Here is a 15,417-nt window from a genome sequence, read left to right as displayed (position 1 = left end):
CTTCACAGAAGCCACATATGTTTTCCTGGTGTGTAAACTGTTGACCACCCCCTTCTTCCTTGCTAACTCAGAATGACTTGCTTAAAGTAAATATATAAAAACCCTGCTCTTTGAACATGTTAGATCCAAACTCCTCTCTTGGTTTGCAGTCTAGTCTCAATTCGCCGACTTCTGTGCCCACTCTCCTTGAGGACCCCCACTGCTGTTCTTGTGTCCAGCCACTCCTGCTCAGCCTCCAGCAGCCCATGTTACATTTCCAAACTGCTCTTCATGCTAACCTGCAGAGAGGCCGGCTTTATTTCCCCCAACTCTGTGGGAGACTGGTTCTTTCTAATGGGCTCTGTGACAAGCCAGGCAATGAGAAGGAAGGCCCAGTTGTCGTGAATTTAGTTCAGGGTGACACTATGGTGGAGAATGGACGAGACTGTCTCCACCCACCATGGCACTCACAGGCACAGCCCAGCTTTGAGACTCAGGACACTTGGTCCCAAACATCTTATTTCTTCCTTTTCCTCCTTAAGAGGATATTCTCTGGCCACTCAACTTTCTCTTTGGCCTTGTGGCTCTCCACCCTGCCATGAATTTAACTGTGTCTAATTTAACAGCACACTTGCCTTCTGTTCCCCTTGATCTTCTGCCAGTTCCAGCACTGAGAACTCATGACCATTTGTTCTCTCTTCTCCAGTTGCTGGAAAGCTGAGACCTGTTGCATGTTGAAGAAACAACTGACTAAGTCCTCTCTACCAACTCATTTAACTCAGACAACTTCTGACAGCTATGCTGAAAGGTGTTAGTGATTTTGTACCAGACATTGAGCCAAGTATTTTTTGTTGTTGTTGTTTGTTTTTGTTTTGGGGTCTCACCTGGCAGTGCTCAGGAGTTACTCCTGGCTTTATGCTCAGAAATCGCTCCTGGCAGGCTCAGGGGACCATTTGGGATTGGAACCATTGTCCTTCTGCATGCAAGGCAAATACCTTACCTCCATGCTATCTCTCTGGCCCCAGAGCCAAGTATTTTTAATATGCACAACCATGAGGTTAAGAGTTTGTATGCCTACTTCACATATAGAAAATGAGGTTTAATGAGGCTAAATGACTTCCTCAAGGTTGCCAGTCGGTGGTACATTAAGAATCCAAATGTAAAACTAACTACAAATCCAGCCATCCTTTCAATTACGTGCTAGGGCTGATTCCTATAAGACTGATTCTCAATCTTCTCAGACCGTCATCTTTCCCATTGTCCTTCTTGAAGGGCAATCATCCTAATTTCTTCGCGGGACTTAACAAAAATTCCTTAACTACTCTCAACACCTAGTCAATTTTAGGGAATCTATTTGCTTATTGTTTTCTGGTTTTGACATAGTTTTGATTTTGTTTTTCTTCACTTGGGGGTGCTCAGGGATTACCCCTGGTTCTGCACTTAGGAGTCACTTCTGGAGGGCTCAGGGGACCATATGGAATGCCAGAGATCAAATGTGTGCCAGCAGGATGCATGCAAGGCAAGTTCTCTTCCTGCTGCAGTTATCATCTCAGCTCCGCTTTCTAGGTATTTCTTTGCTTTAATATATTTTTGGGGGAGGGGCATGCACTGGGGGATCTATGTTTGGAGTCAACTCTTGATTCTGTGCCCTAGGGGTCATTTCTAGTGATACTCAGTGGACTCTGCAGTCCCAGGAATCAAACTAGGTGAGAAGCATGCAGGGCAAGAACCTTGATCCCTGTACTCTCTCTGTGCTCCATGTTTCTACGTCTTTCTATATCATTTGACTATTTACACCCTTCCTTTCTCCCATGGTTACAGGGAATATTTTGTTTTGTTTTGTTTTGTTTTGTTGTTGGGCCACACCCGGCGGTGTGTGGTTACTCCTGGCTGTCTGCTCAGAAATAGCTCCTGGCAGGCACGGGGACCATATGGGACACCGGGATTCGAACCAACCACCTTTGGTCCTGGATCGGCTGCTTGCAAGGCAAACGCCGCTGTGCTGTCTCTCCGGGCCCTAATATTTTAGACTGGCTCAAAGTCCCCTGACATAGACCACTTTTCCCTCCTCTGTGTCATAAGGTGTAGCCGCATGGCCCAATTCTGGCTATGGGGTTCTAAGCGACACTTTGGAAAACTCTCTTAACTGCCCTTCCCCCCCTTTCTTCCTCTCCATGCTAATAGCTAGACTTAAGAGTCACTTTGGATCACAGATGATGTGAGAATGGGCTCTTTCTTGACTATCAGAATTTGCCATACTAACCCAGGACTCCTTACTTCTGAACTTCGAACCTTTTAAAATCCCAGTAATCTTATCCACTGCTGGTGGGAATGCTGTCTAGTCCAACCTCTATGGAAAGCGATATGGAGATTCCTCCAAAAACTAGAAATTGAGCTCCCATACGATCCAGCTATACCACTCCTAGGAATATACTGTAGGAACACAAGAATACAATACAAAAACTCTTTCCTCACACCTATGTTTATTGCAGCACTATTCACAATAGCCAGGCTCTGGAAACAACCAAGATGTCCTTCACCAGACGAATGGCTAAAGAAACTGTGGTACATATACACAATGGAATATTATGTAGCCGTCAGGAGAGATGAAGTCATGAAATTTTCCTATACATGGATGTACATGGAGTGAAATAAGTCAGAGGGAGAGAGAGAGACGCAGAATAGTCTCACTCATCTATGGGTTTTAAGAAAAATAAAAGTCATCTTTGCAACAATCCTCAGAGACAATGAGAGGAGGGCTGGAACTTCCAGCTCACTTCATGAAGCTCACCACAAAGAGTGGTGAGTGCAGTTATAGAAATAACTACACTGAGAACTATCATAATCATGTGAGTGAATGAGGGAACTGGAAAGCCTGTCTGGAGTACAGGTTGGGGTGGGGTGGGATGGAGGGAGATTTGGGACATTGGTGGTGGGAATGTTGCACTGGTGAAGGGGGGTGTTCTTTACATGACTGAAACCTAATCACAATCATATTTGCAATCAAGATGTTTAAATAAATAAAAAATATACTAGGGGCCCGGAGAGATAGCACAGCGGCGTTTGCCTTGCAAGCAGCCGATCCAGGACCTAAGGTGGTTGGTTCAAATCCCGGTGTCCCATATGGTCCCCCGTGCCTGCCAGGAGCGATTTCTGAGCAGACAACCAGGAGTAACCCCTGAGCATCGCCGGGTGTGGCCCAAAACCAAAACAAAACAAAACAAAAATATATATATATACTAAAAAAAATAAAATCCCAGTAATCAGGGGTTTTCTGTCACATTCACCCAAGGCTCCTAAGACAGTGGAAATGACCCTGACTTCATCGATTTCTTTCCTCTTTTACCTCTAAATCTGTTTGCATTCTTGTTTTCTTCTGGTTTTGGGGTCATACTCAGCAGTGCTTAGGCTTACTCCTGGCTCTCTGGCAGGGCTCAGAGACCATAGGTATATAAGTGTGGGGTCAAACCTAGGTTGATTGTATCTATGACAAGTGCCTTATTTAGGTACTTTCTCTCTAGTTCCTAGTTACTTTATGTGGGAGGAGGGTTTGGACCACACCCAGAGATTCTTATAAGTTATTCCCAGCTCTACACTTAAGAATTTCCCTTGGACAAAATAAAACAAACAAACAAAAGGAGCTGGAGAGATAGCACAGCAGTAGGGCATTTGCCTTGCAAGTAGCCAACCCTGGAATGGTATTGATTCAAATCCCGGCATCACATATGGTCCCCTGTGCCTGCCAGGAGTGATTTCTGAGCACAGAGCCTGGAGAAATTCCTGAGCACTGCCAAGTGTGGCCCAAAAACAAACAAACAAACAAACAAAACAAACAAAAAAAAAAGAATTTCTCTTGGCATTGCTCATGAAACCATAGGAATGCTGGAAAGTAAACCCTAGTTGGCCACCTGCAAGGCATACCTCCCTTATTGATATCCATAATCATATCCTTATCCACATCCCCCCCATACCCCTCCCTTCCTATTACTTCTTATCAAAGTCTCAGTTTCCTTCGGGAGATTCCTTGAAGTCTCTCAAACAGCATATTCCTGCCTCTAGTGTCTCTCAACTGCAATTTAAGATCCCATAAGACATACTTAAACCATGGCCTGTCACCTCACTCAAAAGGCTTCAACACTGCACTCACTGTCTTTGGTTAAAAAACAAAAACAAAAACAGACACTTGAGATACAATTCTCGGACCAATTCCACTCAAACTGGATTTCTTACCATTTACCAAACAAGCTCTTTATCATGTTACATCATCTCTCTGTGAACGCCACTGCCTCTGCCTGGAATGCCCTCTCCTTTCTTCTGCCTCTTAAGGTTCTTGAGGGTTCAGGGTAATGTCACACCTTCATAAAAATACCCTTGTTCTTTTACACTGATAGGATATGTCATTCCTTTGAACTTCAAATATTGTTGGAAATTTTCTTTTTGTTTTGCTTTGGGGCCAAATCTGGCTGTGCTCAAGACTAATTCATTCCTCTGCAATTAGGACTAATTCTTGGCAGGATTTGGGGTACCATGCAGACACTATTAAACCTGGTTATACTACATGCAAGGCAAGAAACCTCCCTACTGTATTTTTTTTTTTTTTTTTTTTTTTGGTTTTTGGGCCACACCGGTGACGCTCAGGGGTTATTCCTGGCTATGCGCTCAGAAGTCGCTCCTGGCTTGGGGAACCATATGGGACACTGGGAGATGGAACCGAGGTCCATCCAAGGCTAGCGCAGGCAAGGCATGCACCTTACCTCTAGCGCCACCGCCCAGCCCCCTCCCTACTGTATTAACCACCTCAATAATGCTGGGTGAACCCCAGTAGTATTCAGAGCAGTCATGTGGTATTGGAGGTAAAATCCAATCTTCTGCATGCATCCCCATTAAAGTAAACTCCAAAATTAATTTTATAACACTTGATATTAGTTTAACATATTCTGCCCCTTTCACGATTCTTTTACATATAAATGGCAGTTGATACAGCTGGTAAATAAAAAAAAAAATTCACAAGGATTGGCGTCATCTCAGAACGGAAGGTAAACTAATTCCACTCAGAAATATAAATTCCTGAGTGCAAGGTAATAAGTAGTACTGTAGGGCTTTTAACAGCAGATCCTAATTTCAAGAGGGTAAGAGAAGAGGAAGCTACTATAGATAAGGCCTAATTGTTAAACTGTCTCATTTAAATCTTTGCTTTAGAAAAAGAAACTAAATTTATGGCTGGGAATTTACTGGGTTTCCGAGCAGATGTTGAATTGAACACAGTTCAATTAACCGAATGAATCTTGAGTCGCACTAAACCAGTTGAGCAAAGTGGCATCATAGTAGGAAACAAACCTGACAAAACTCAAACCCTCTGGCAATGGGAGAGTCAGATTTAAACTACAGAATTCCCTAGACTCAAGGAAAAGGCAACACTGTTTTCCTCCCTGCTGAGATTAAGGTCTTCATTTCAGTGCATAAAATCCACACAGACCTGAATGCACAGCTTTTCGGATTCCCTTGGTTTAATTGCATCTACAGTTTTTAGTTAACGTAGTTGTGTGCCAGAATCTACATGTATTTCTTGTTGTCCAGAAAATCATTCATCCCCGTCCTAAACTAAGTAACCACGTCATCACCTCTACCTATTAGTGGAGGCTACAGAAGAGAAACATGGAGAACAATGGCTTTCAGAGCTCTTGGCTCCTTGCCCACTGGCTATCAAACCTGGCGAGTTGTCTGCAATTTGGTTTACGTGTCCAGGATGTCTACAGAGTTAAACATGAAAGAAAAATAAATGACTGTCACTTATAACAGAAAGCGCTGTATGGTTCCACAAAAGTATGTTTGAAACTGTTTAACAGAGGAATTCCCTTGGATGTTGCGACCAAAAAGCCATCTGAGCCAAGTGCCCTTGGGGGAAGAATTAGCTACCTACTTCATGGGTCTCTTAACGCTTTCTGCTTCTGTCATTTTTGTTATTTCTACAGAGAAAAATGGCATTTCTGGGTGGGAAAAATTCTGCACGTTGAAATGTCCTGTGTGATGCAAATGTTTAGGATTCCTTGTTTCCAAGCATTAAAAGCCAGTAGAATATCCTCCTCCAACCCATCACTGTTATAAAACAGTAACTCTATCAGACAATACAACCCGGGAAGAATAGGGGCAATTCTAACAAATAACATAAAATTCATATTTTAATTTTTGAAGCTGTGATTTCAAATATACTTTATATTATTACTACAAGCTATGTTTCTTTTTATTATTCACAACTGTCAAGAGATCTTTTTTTTTTTTTTTTTTTTTTTTTTGGTTTTTTTTGGGCCACACCCGGTGACGCTCAGGGGTTACTCCTGGCTATGTGCTCAGAAGTCGCTCCTGGCTTGGGGGACCATATGGGACGCCGGGGGATCGAACCGCGGTCCGTCTCCTAGGCTAGCGCAGGTAAGGCAGGCACCTTACCTCGAGCGCCACCGCCCGGCCCCAAATTTTTGTTTTGTTTTGTTTTTTTTTTTTTTGGTTTTTGGGCCACACCCGGCGGTGCTCAGGAGTTACTCCTGGCTGTCTGCTCAGAAATAGCTCCTGGCAGGCACTGGGGACCATATGGGACACCGGGATTCGAACCAACCACCTTTGGTTCTGAATCGGCTGCTTGCAAGACAAATGCCGCTGTGCTATCTCTCCGGGCCCTGTGCTATCTCTCCGGGCCCAAGAGATCTTTTAAAAAGACATATTTTGGGGCCGGAGCAATAGCACAGCAATAGGGTGTTTGCTCTGCACTTGGCCAATGAACAGGGGTTTAATTCCTGGCATCCCATATGGTCCCCTAAACTCAGTCAGAAATGACCCTTGAGCTGGGGGAAGTTCACTATGCTTAAGGATCAGTCCTACTAATGCTCAGGGGATCAAGTATGATATCAGGGAATCAAACTAGGGTGAGCTGCAGCTAAGTCAAGTACCTTCCCCACTGAATTATCTCTCTAGCCCCTCTTTATTTTCTAACAAATGAATTTAAAATATCAATTTTCCTCTACAGAAAACCAGACAGTAAATAGGCCCACTGTCATTCCAAAGTCTAAAAAAATAAACTGTATGACTTCAGTTTACTCTTCCCCCAAAAGCCCATCACTGGGGCTGGAGCGATATTACAGAAGGTAGGTACCTGTCTTGCACATGGCTGACCTGGGCTCAATCTTCAGCACCACACCTGAGCCCATCTAGGAGTGATTTCTGAGCACCAAGCACAGAGTCAGAAGTAATCCCAGAGAACTGTCAGCTAGGGCCCAGAAACATGGCCTGCCTCGCCTTCCCCCCAAAAGCCCTAATCCTTCCTTTGTTAGGATTTTCAGATAAGTCTGCTTCAGAGGACCAGCCCAAGACGGGCTTTCATTGTTCATTCTAGTGCCCACTGTGAGAGCCCATTCCTAAATATGGCTTCTGTGTTCGTTCTCTATAAAAATGCCTTCTGTGCCTTTGGAGACAAGATGGCCTCTTATGAGAACATGGGCTCGCCATCCACGAACCTGCTGATAAAGCCAATGAAGCTTTTACTCAACTCATACTGTGTGTCCTGTTTGATTGGCCCTTGAAAGGCCGGCGTGAAATCAAATCATCATGGCTACATGAGTACCATTACAGCCAAAAACTATCAGTATTTTTATGATCTGGTATCACTATCATTAAATCCTAAGAAAAAAGAGAAAACGTAGGCAAATCATAGACTAAAATATAACACTAATTTTTATACATTAGAAACTCCATTTTACTAGACTAACATGTTTATTTCGAAACTTTTTTTTTGTTTATCATGGTGAAAAATCTTAAAATGAGGAATTTCATAATGATGAAGGTAGAAAAAAGGCAGTTAACTCTCTCTACTAATAAAATCTAGATACACCTATATTCTCTAACAATGTCCTTTTGTGAAATTATCTATAAGCATATAAGAATACACATATAGGGCCTGGAGAAATAGCAGTGGCGTTTGCCTTGCAAGCAGCCGATCCAGGACCAAAGGTGGTTTGTTCGAATCCCAGTGTCCCATATGGTCCCCTGTGTCTGCCATGAGCTATTCTGAGCAGACAGCCAGGAGTAACCCCTGAGCACTGCCAGGTGTGGCCCAAAAACCAAAAGGAAAAAAAAAAAAAGAATACATATATAGAGGGCCGGAGAGATATAGCACATCGATAGGGCATTTGCCTTGCATGCAGCCGATTCAGGACGGAAGATGGTTCGAATCCCAGGATCCCATATGGTCCCCTGTGCCTGCCAGGAGCGATTTCTGAGCACTGAGCCAAGAGTAACCCTGAGCACCACAAGGTGTGACCCAAAAAACAAAAAAAAAAAAAACCACAAAAGAATACATATATAGAATGTCCATAAAAGCAAAATTAGACCAGAGATGAGTTAAATATCGATCAGGTTGGGCTGGAGCGATAGAACAGTGGGAAGAGTGCTTGCCTTGCATGCAGCCAGCCAGGATTCAATCCCCAGCATCACATATGGTCCTCCAAGCACTACCAGGAGTAATTTCTGAGTGCAGAGTCAGGAGTAGCCCCAGAGCACTGTCAGGTGGGACACCACTCCACCCACTCAATTAATCGGGCAGAAAATGAAAATTAGTGGTGGTATATTTAACAACCATTATTTAAAAAAATAGATTTGGTGTAGGGGGGTCGTCACACCCAGAATTGCACAGGGGTCACTCCTGGCTCTATGCTCAGAAATCGCTCCTGGCAGGCTCAGGGGACCATATGGGATGCCGGGATTTGAACCACCATCCTTCTGCATACAAGGCAAATGCCCTATCTCCAATGCTATCTCTCTGGCCCCTAAAAAATAAATTTTAAGATCTAATACACTGTATCTATAGATCTATAAACAAAGTAAAACAAAGTTTGCAGGGCTGAAGATAAAGACACTTGCCTTGCATAGATTGGGTCAACCCAGGTTCAACTCATGCACACCCCATATGGTCCAGTCCCCCTGAGCGCAGAGCTAGGATTAAGCCATGAGCACAGCCCAAAAACAATAACAACAAAAAGTTAGCACAACAGTATATAAAATCATTCCATTAAAATGTAAACGACGGGGCTGGAGCAGTAGCGCAGTGGGGTAGAGCCCTTGCCTTGTATGCGGCTGACTCAGGATGGACTGCGATTCGACCCCCCAGAGTCCCATATGGTCCCCCAAGCCAGGAGTGATTTCTGAGCGCATAGCTAAAAATAACCCCAGAGCATCCCTGGGTGTGGCCCAAAAACCAAAATAAATATATAAAATAAAATGTAAATGACAGGGAGCTGGAGCCATAGCAGAGTGGGTAGGGTACTTGCTTGAGCAGGCTGACCCAGTTTTGAACCCGGGAATCCCATTCAGATTCCTGAACCTGCCTGCAGTGATTCCTAAGTGCAGAATCAGGATTAACCCCATTGCTGGGTGTGGCCCCCAAAACAAAAATAAAATATAAAATAAAAATTAAAAGACATAGAACCATCCCAGATTCACCTGCATATATATATATATATATATATATATATATATATATATAGATAGATAGATAGAGAGAGAGAGAGAGAGAGAGAGAGAGAGAGAGAGAGAGAGAGAGAGAGAGAGAGAGAGAGAGAGAGAGAACACAAATGTCCTGATACATACACAAGAGCTTTTTGTTTGTTTGAGCGTTATACCCAGTGGTGTATGGGGTTTACCCCTGTCTTAGAGCTCAGAAATCACATCTGTCCTGGATCAGTCACATGTAGACAGGTACCCTACCTGCTGTACTACCTCACCGGCTCACACCACTTCAACCTGTGTCATCTCTAGCAAATGTGAGTGGGAAAGAGGTGAGAAGAAACAGCTTCTTATTTGTGTTTACCTCTGCCTTTCTTTTTTAATGAGCTAATTTTATTTTCAATTAGCTGTCATTATTTTTCTTTTTCTTAATGAGCTAATATAAATCTAATTTTAAAACGTACTGGGGTTGGGCAACACCAGGTGGTGATCAGGAGCTATTTCTAGTGTTCAGAATTAAATATGGGCTGCTTGCATGCAAAGCATGACTCAGTCCATCTCCCCAGCCCTAAAATGTAATTTTAAAAATGTCTGATTTGGGGCCCGGAGAGATAGCACAGCGGCGTTTACCTTGTAAGCAGCCGATCCAAGGACCAAAGGTGGTTGGCTCGAATCCTGGTGTCCCATATGGTCCCCGGTGCCTGCCAGGAGCTATTTCTGAGCAGACAGCCAGGAGTAGCCCCTGAGCACCGCCGGGTGTGGCCCAAAAACAAAACAAAAAAAATTGTCCGATTTCCCTCTTTACATTTTTGTTTCTTGAATTATGTGAGGGATTAAGATCACATGCAGCATTATTACAAAGGCTTTCAATGAATTATTTCAAAAAAGTTGCAGAGAAGATTTCATCTGAACTAACCCCCAAATCATCATGGGCTGCATTCACTTTCTCCAGCCCAACAATCTCTGGAGAAACTGGCTGAGTCTCAAGCTTAGTCTCCTTTGTCTAAAAGCACTTAGGGAGATCAAGCCCCTAGCATGGAGGCAGACACAACCTGCCCTAAAAGCTATAGCCCAATTAAATCTGCTTCTGGCACCACCCACTCACAGCAGTCTGCCCAGGTAGGGCTGGAAAAACCAAAGCACAGGAGGGCAAGAGAGGTCTGCAGAGCTCCTTTCCTAGTTCCCTCAGACCTAGGGACAGAAAATTCCTATCAAGGCACTTGGAAGCCAGAAAGACACCCCATTCATAAAGTTGCTCTGACTTTCCCCTTTTCTGCCTTCCAAAGGTTGAGCCGTTTTAGTGACATCCCAGATTGAGTCTTTTGGAGAGATTAAAGAACTCTACCGATCAATAGAAAACATTCTTCTTAAAAAGCACTTTCAACACAGCATTATATTATGCGCTTTAAATGAGTTAATACAATATATTGTATAATAAGACAACTAGAGAAGACATAGGAGCTCTAGTCTCTATAAAATTTTTACTTTAAAATCTACCAGTAGGGGGGCCGGAGAGACAGCATGAAGGTAAGGTGTTTGCCTTGCATGCAGAAGGATGGTGGTTCGAATCCCAGCATCCCATATGGTCCCCTAGCCTGCCAGGAGTGATTCCAAGTGTAGAGCCAGAAGTAACCCCTGAGCGCTGCCGGGTGTGACCCAAAAACAAAACCAAAAACAAACAAACAAAAAATCTACCATTAGGAAGACCCAATACATGTAAGTTATTAGTTCTTCCCAGAGTGCTAGACAGATTCAACAAAATCCAAATAATAATAATAATAATAATAATAATAATAATAATAATAACAATAATCCAGAAGGGCTTTTGTAGAAATCTACATGATAATTCAAAAAAAAAAATTTTTTTTTTGGTTTTTGGGCCACACCCGTTTGATGCTCAGGAGTTACTCCTGGCTACGCACTCAGAAATCGACCCTGGCTTGGGGGGACCATATGGGATGCCAGGGGATCGAACCGTGGTCCGTCCTACACTAGCGCTTGCAAGGCAGACACCTTACCTCTAGTGCCACCTTCCCGGCCCTGATAATTCAAAAAAATTTTTTTTTTTTTTTTGGTTTTTTGGGCCACACCCGTTGACGCTCAGGGGTTACTCCTGGCTATGCGCTCAGAAGTTGCTCCTGGCTTGGGGGACCATATGGGACACCGGGGGATCGAACCGCGGTCCGTCCAAGGCTAGTGCAGGCAAGGCAGGCACCTTACCTCTTGCGCCACCGCCCGGCCCCCAATTCAAAATTTTTATATGAAAAATAAACCAAAAAAAAACAGACTTGGGGCCGGAGAGATAGCACAGTGGTAGGGTGTTTGCCTTGTATGCAGCCAATTCAGGACAGATTAAGGTTCGAATCTCAGCATACCATATGGTCCCCTGAGCCTGCAATGAGTGATTTCTGAGTGCAAAGCCAGGAGTGGCCCCTGAGGACCGCCAGGTGTGACCCAAAATCCAAAACAAAAAGAGAGAGATAGAGAGAGAGAGACACTAGAATGACCGTCTAAAACAATTTTTAAAAATAACGAATAATAGAGATAGCACAGCGGCGTTTGCCTTGCAAGCAGCCGATCCAGAACCTAAGGTGGTTGGTTCAAATCCCAGTGTCCCATATGGTCCCCCGAGCCTGCCAGGAGTGATTTCTGAGCAGATAGCCAGGAGTAACCCCTGAGCATCACCGGGTGTGGCTCAAAAACCGAAAAAAAAAAAAAAAAAAGAATAATAAAAAAATAACGGATAATAGTGGCAGTGGCAATTATACAATAATCTTTTCAATAACAGGTGAAGAAGCATCTAAAATAACTTACCCCAAAAATAATCTTCACTTATATCTTATGTCATATATAAAAACTCAAAATGGACAAGAAACCTAAATGCATATCTAAATCCATAGAATTTCTATAAAATTTGGAAAGAATACTTGTGACCATGTCCATTGGGGAGGTAGTGCTCAGGGGTTACTTCTGGCTTTGTGCTTAGGGCTTGGGGGATTATATGGGTTGTGGGAATTGAAACTGTGTTGGCTGTGTGCAAGGAAAGCATGCTACCCACTGTACTATTGCTCCAGTTCTTCATTTCCTTCCTTCTTTCCTTCCTTCCTTCCTTCCTTCCTTCCTTCCTTCCTTCCTTCCTTCCTTCCTTCCTTCCTTCCTTCCTTCCTTCCTTCCTTCCTTCCTTCCTTCCTTCCTTCCTCCCTTTTTTTTTTTTTTTTTTTTTTTAAAGAAACACCAGTTAAGGACTGGTCAATGGATTGAGCTCTAGCTTTAAATGCAGGAGGTCTGAGTTTAATCCCTAGTACCACATATGGTTCTCATAGCATTACTGAGGCAGGGTTAAAAACCAAAACCAACCAAACAAAAAAGGCCAAATCAAATTTCATTAAAATTTAGAATCTCTGCTGTTCAAAAGACACAATAAAGAGATACAAAGAAAAACCACAAATCTCATCAAGAACTTGTATAATTCAATAGGAAATGCAATGTTTTTTTAATAAGTAAATTTTTTTTTTTTGGTTTTTGGGCCACACCCATTTGACACTCAGGGGTTACTCCTGGCTATGCGCTCAGAAATTGTCCCTAGCTTGGGGGGACCATATGGGACGCGGGGGGGGGGGGGGAATCGAACCGCGGTCCGTCCACTTGCAAGGCAGACACCTTACCTCTAGCGCGCCACCTTCCCGGCCCCTAATAAGTAAAATTTAAGCAGAAACATCATTAAATAAAGAATGGCAAATAATCAGAAATGAATGTTTAGCACTGTCAGCCATTAGGAAAATAAAAATTAAGCTACCCCATAGCCCCAGGAATGGCTAAAAATAAGATATTAAAAAAAATTAGGGCTGGAGGTAAGGCATTTGCCTTGCACGCATTCCATATAAATGGAATAATGAAGAGAAACAAATTACTGGCATTGCAACATGGGTGAATCTCAAATGAATTAATAACAAGTGAAAAAGGCCAAACTCAAAAGGTCATACTAACTGGTTCTATATACTCCATATTTTGGAAAAGGAAATTATGGGCCAAAAGATATCAAGATAGCATTTGCTAGGTGTTCAGAAAGAGTACAGGACTGACTATAAAGGGAAACCGAATTTTTGAGTGTGATAAAACTGTTGTTCCCTGCTTATGACAGAATTTTTTTTTTTTTTTTGGTTTTTGGGCCACACCCGGTAACGCTCAGGGGTTACTCCTGGCTATGTGCTCAGAAGTTGCTCCTGGCTTGGGGGACCATATGGGACACCGGGGGATCGAACCGCGGTCCGTCCAAGGCTAGCGCAGGCAAGGCAGGCACCTTACCTTTAGCGCCACCGCCCGGGCCCTGACAGAATTTTTATACTGTTATTTGTTACAAAAAAGGCGAACCTTTCACTAGATCTAAATTATACATATATATGTATATATATACACATATGTGTGTATATATATTAAAAGCTCCTAATGAAAACCAAAAGAAACAAAAAATTCTACCTATGAAAATGACTACAAAGTCTCTATAAGCTAGAAAAAGATCCTTTCAAACAGGGCCAATTAAAATAAAGTCTACAATGCCATATACACAAGTCCATGTTCCCTGTGCCAATCCCTACCTTCTAACAGCCTAGAAACTATGTCGGCTCCCAGACTTACCTGAACCTTTCAGCCTAAGGACAGAAAGGAAGTGCAAATACACCTACTAGAAAGCAAGGCCACAGGAATTCCCTCCAAATGCAGTGTTAATTGTACCTGCTCCTCATTCTTCCCTCAGAGAACAGAGGTGGCCCCTAATCCTCCAGCCGGGCACACCTGGGAAACGGGATCTCCTCGAAGCACTCCCTCCCTCACTGAGGAAACAAGTTTTGCACAGCTAATGAAAGTAGGCCAAGGCTACAGAGCAGGCTCAGTATGGGTGCAGCTAAACACAGGCCCTTCCCAGGACCCAGTCTGAAGCCAGGACTCAAAGCAGAGTCTGGGCATCAGTCTAAACCCAAGGGACTGACTTGAAAGGCTTGTTTTTCCACAGCATTTATTTTTCCACAGGGTTTATGATTTGAGACCCTAAATCAATCTTTGCCACATGGTAACAGTCTTTCCTGATACAGTTCTAGTCTAGTCTGACCGAACCTTTCCCTGCCTCGTATGTGCACTCTAAGTCAGGGACTGAGAATGAAAGTCATAACAAACCCTCGACCTCAGACTGCCGTGGAACCCAACTCCCCCATCCCATGGAAGGATCGTCACCTCCTACAACACAGAATCATAAACATTAAATTCCTTCTGGAGAACCAGGAGATTTGGCTCAGTGTCCAGTGTCTGCATTCTGTGCATGAGGTCAGGAGTTTGATCCTCAGAACCACCCCTGTAAGTCCACATTCAATCCTGCAGCATTACCATCCGTGAGCCCTAAAATCACAAGAAGTGCGATGGCAGGAGTGTTGGTCAAGTGTCCGGGCACTGAAGGCAAAAGTGAAATCCCCAGTCATCACTACAACAAAGGCCAGGGATGGGGAGCACAGGTGGGAGTGTGAGAGGATAAAAGAACATACCTTTCAGTTTTCCATCCACTGACACCAACTTCTTTGTTTCTGCTGTTAACAACAGCTCATAGGGATGTTCATCCTCTTCCCTTGTAGAACTGCGGGGTCTCATAGCCAAGATCTAAGAGAAAAAAGACACCACAGAGCTTCTGAGGTGAATGGTTAGCATCAAAACAGCTGGTGTTGAACAAATGTGAGATTACTGGTTCCTTTTACATCTGAGAGGAAGAGAGGATAGGAAGAAAAAGTTAATGAATTCAATCCAGCTTTGCTGGATATGCAATTCTACTCAAGTCTCAATGGCCTTTGATTAACACATTCGCCTTTCTTTCTTTATCTCATTTGAGTCTTCAACATAAAGTGGGGACAGGGAGTGGAGAGGTAGCACTTGCTTTGCATGTGACTGACTTGGGTTAGATCCCTGAGT

At 43.4% G+C, this 15,417-nt stretch overlaps 1 protein-coding gene across 3 annotated transcripts in view; it reads right to left on the bottom strand.

The window, feature by feature from the left end:
- ANKS1A (ankyrin repeat and sterile alpha motif domain containing 1A) overlaps positions 1-15,417 on the bottom strand; it is a 220,569-nt gene that overhangs the window by 77,850 nt on the left and 127,302 nt on the right. For all 3 annotated transcript variants that reach the window (XM_049765237.1, XM_049765236.1, XM_049765238.1), the window contains exon 10: positions 15,000-15,111. In XM_049765237.1, coding sequence (XP_049621194.1) covers positions 15,000-15,111 — 112 coding nt within the window. The remainder of the gene's footprint in view (positions 1-14,999; positions 15,112-15,417) is intronic.

Source organism: Suncus etruscus, chromosome 18 (assembly GCF_024139225.1).
Source record: "Suncus etruscus isolate mSunEtr1 chromosome 18, mSunEtr1.pri.cur, whole genome shotgun sequence".
Taxonomy (NCBI): domain Eukaryota; kingdom Metazoa; phylum Chordata; class Mammalia; order Eulipotyphla; family Soricidae; genus Suncus; species Suncus etruscus.
Note: the sequence above shows the minus strand (reverse complement) of the source record. Positions and strands in the feature narration are given on the sequence as shown.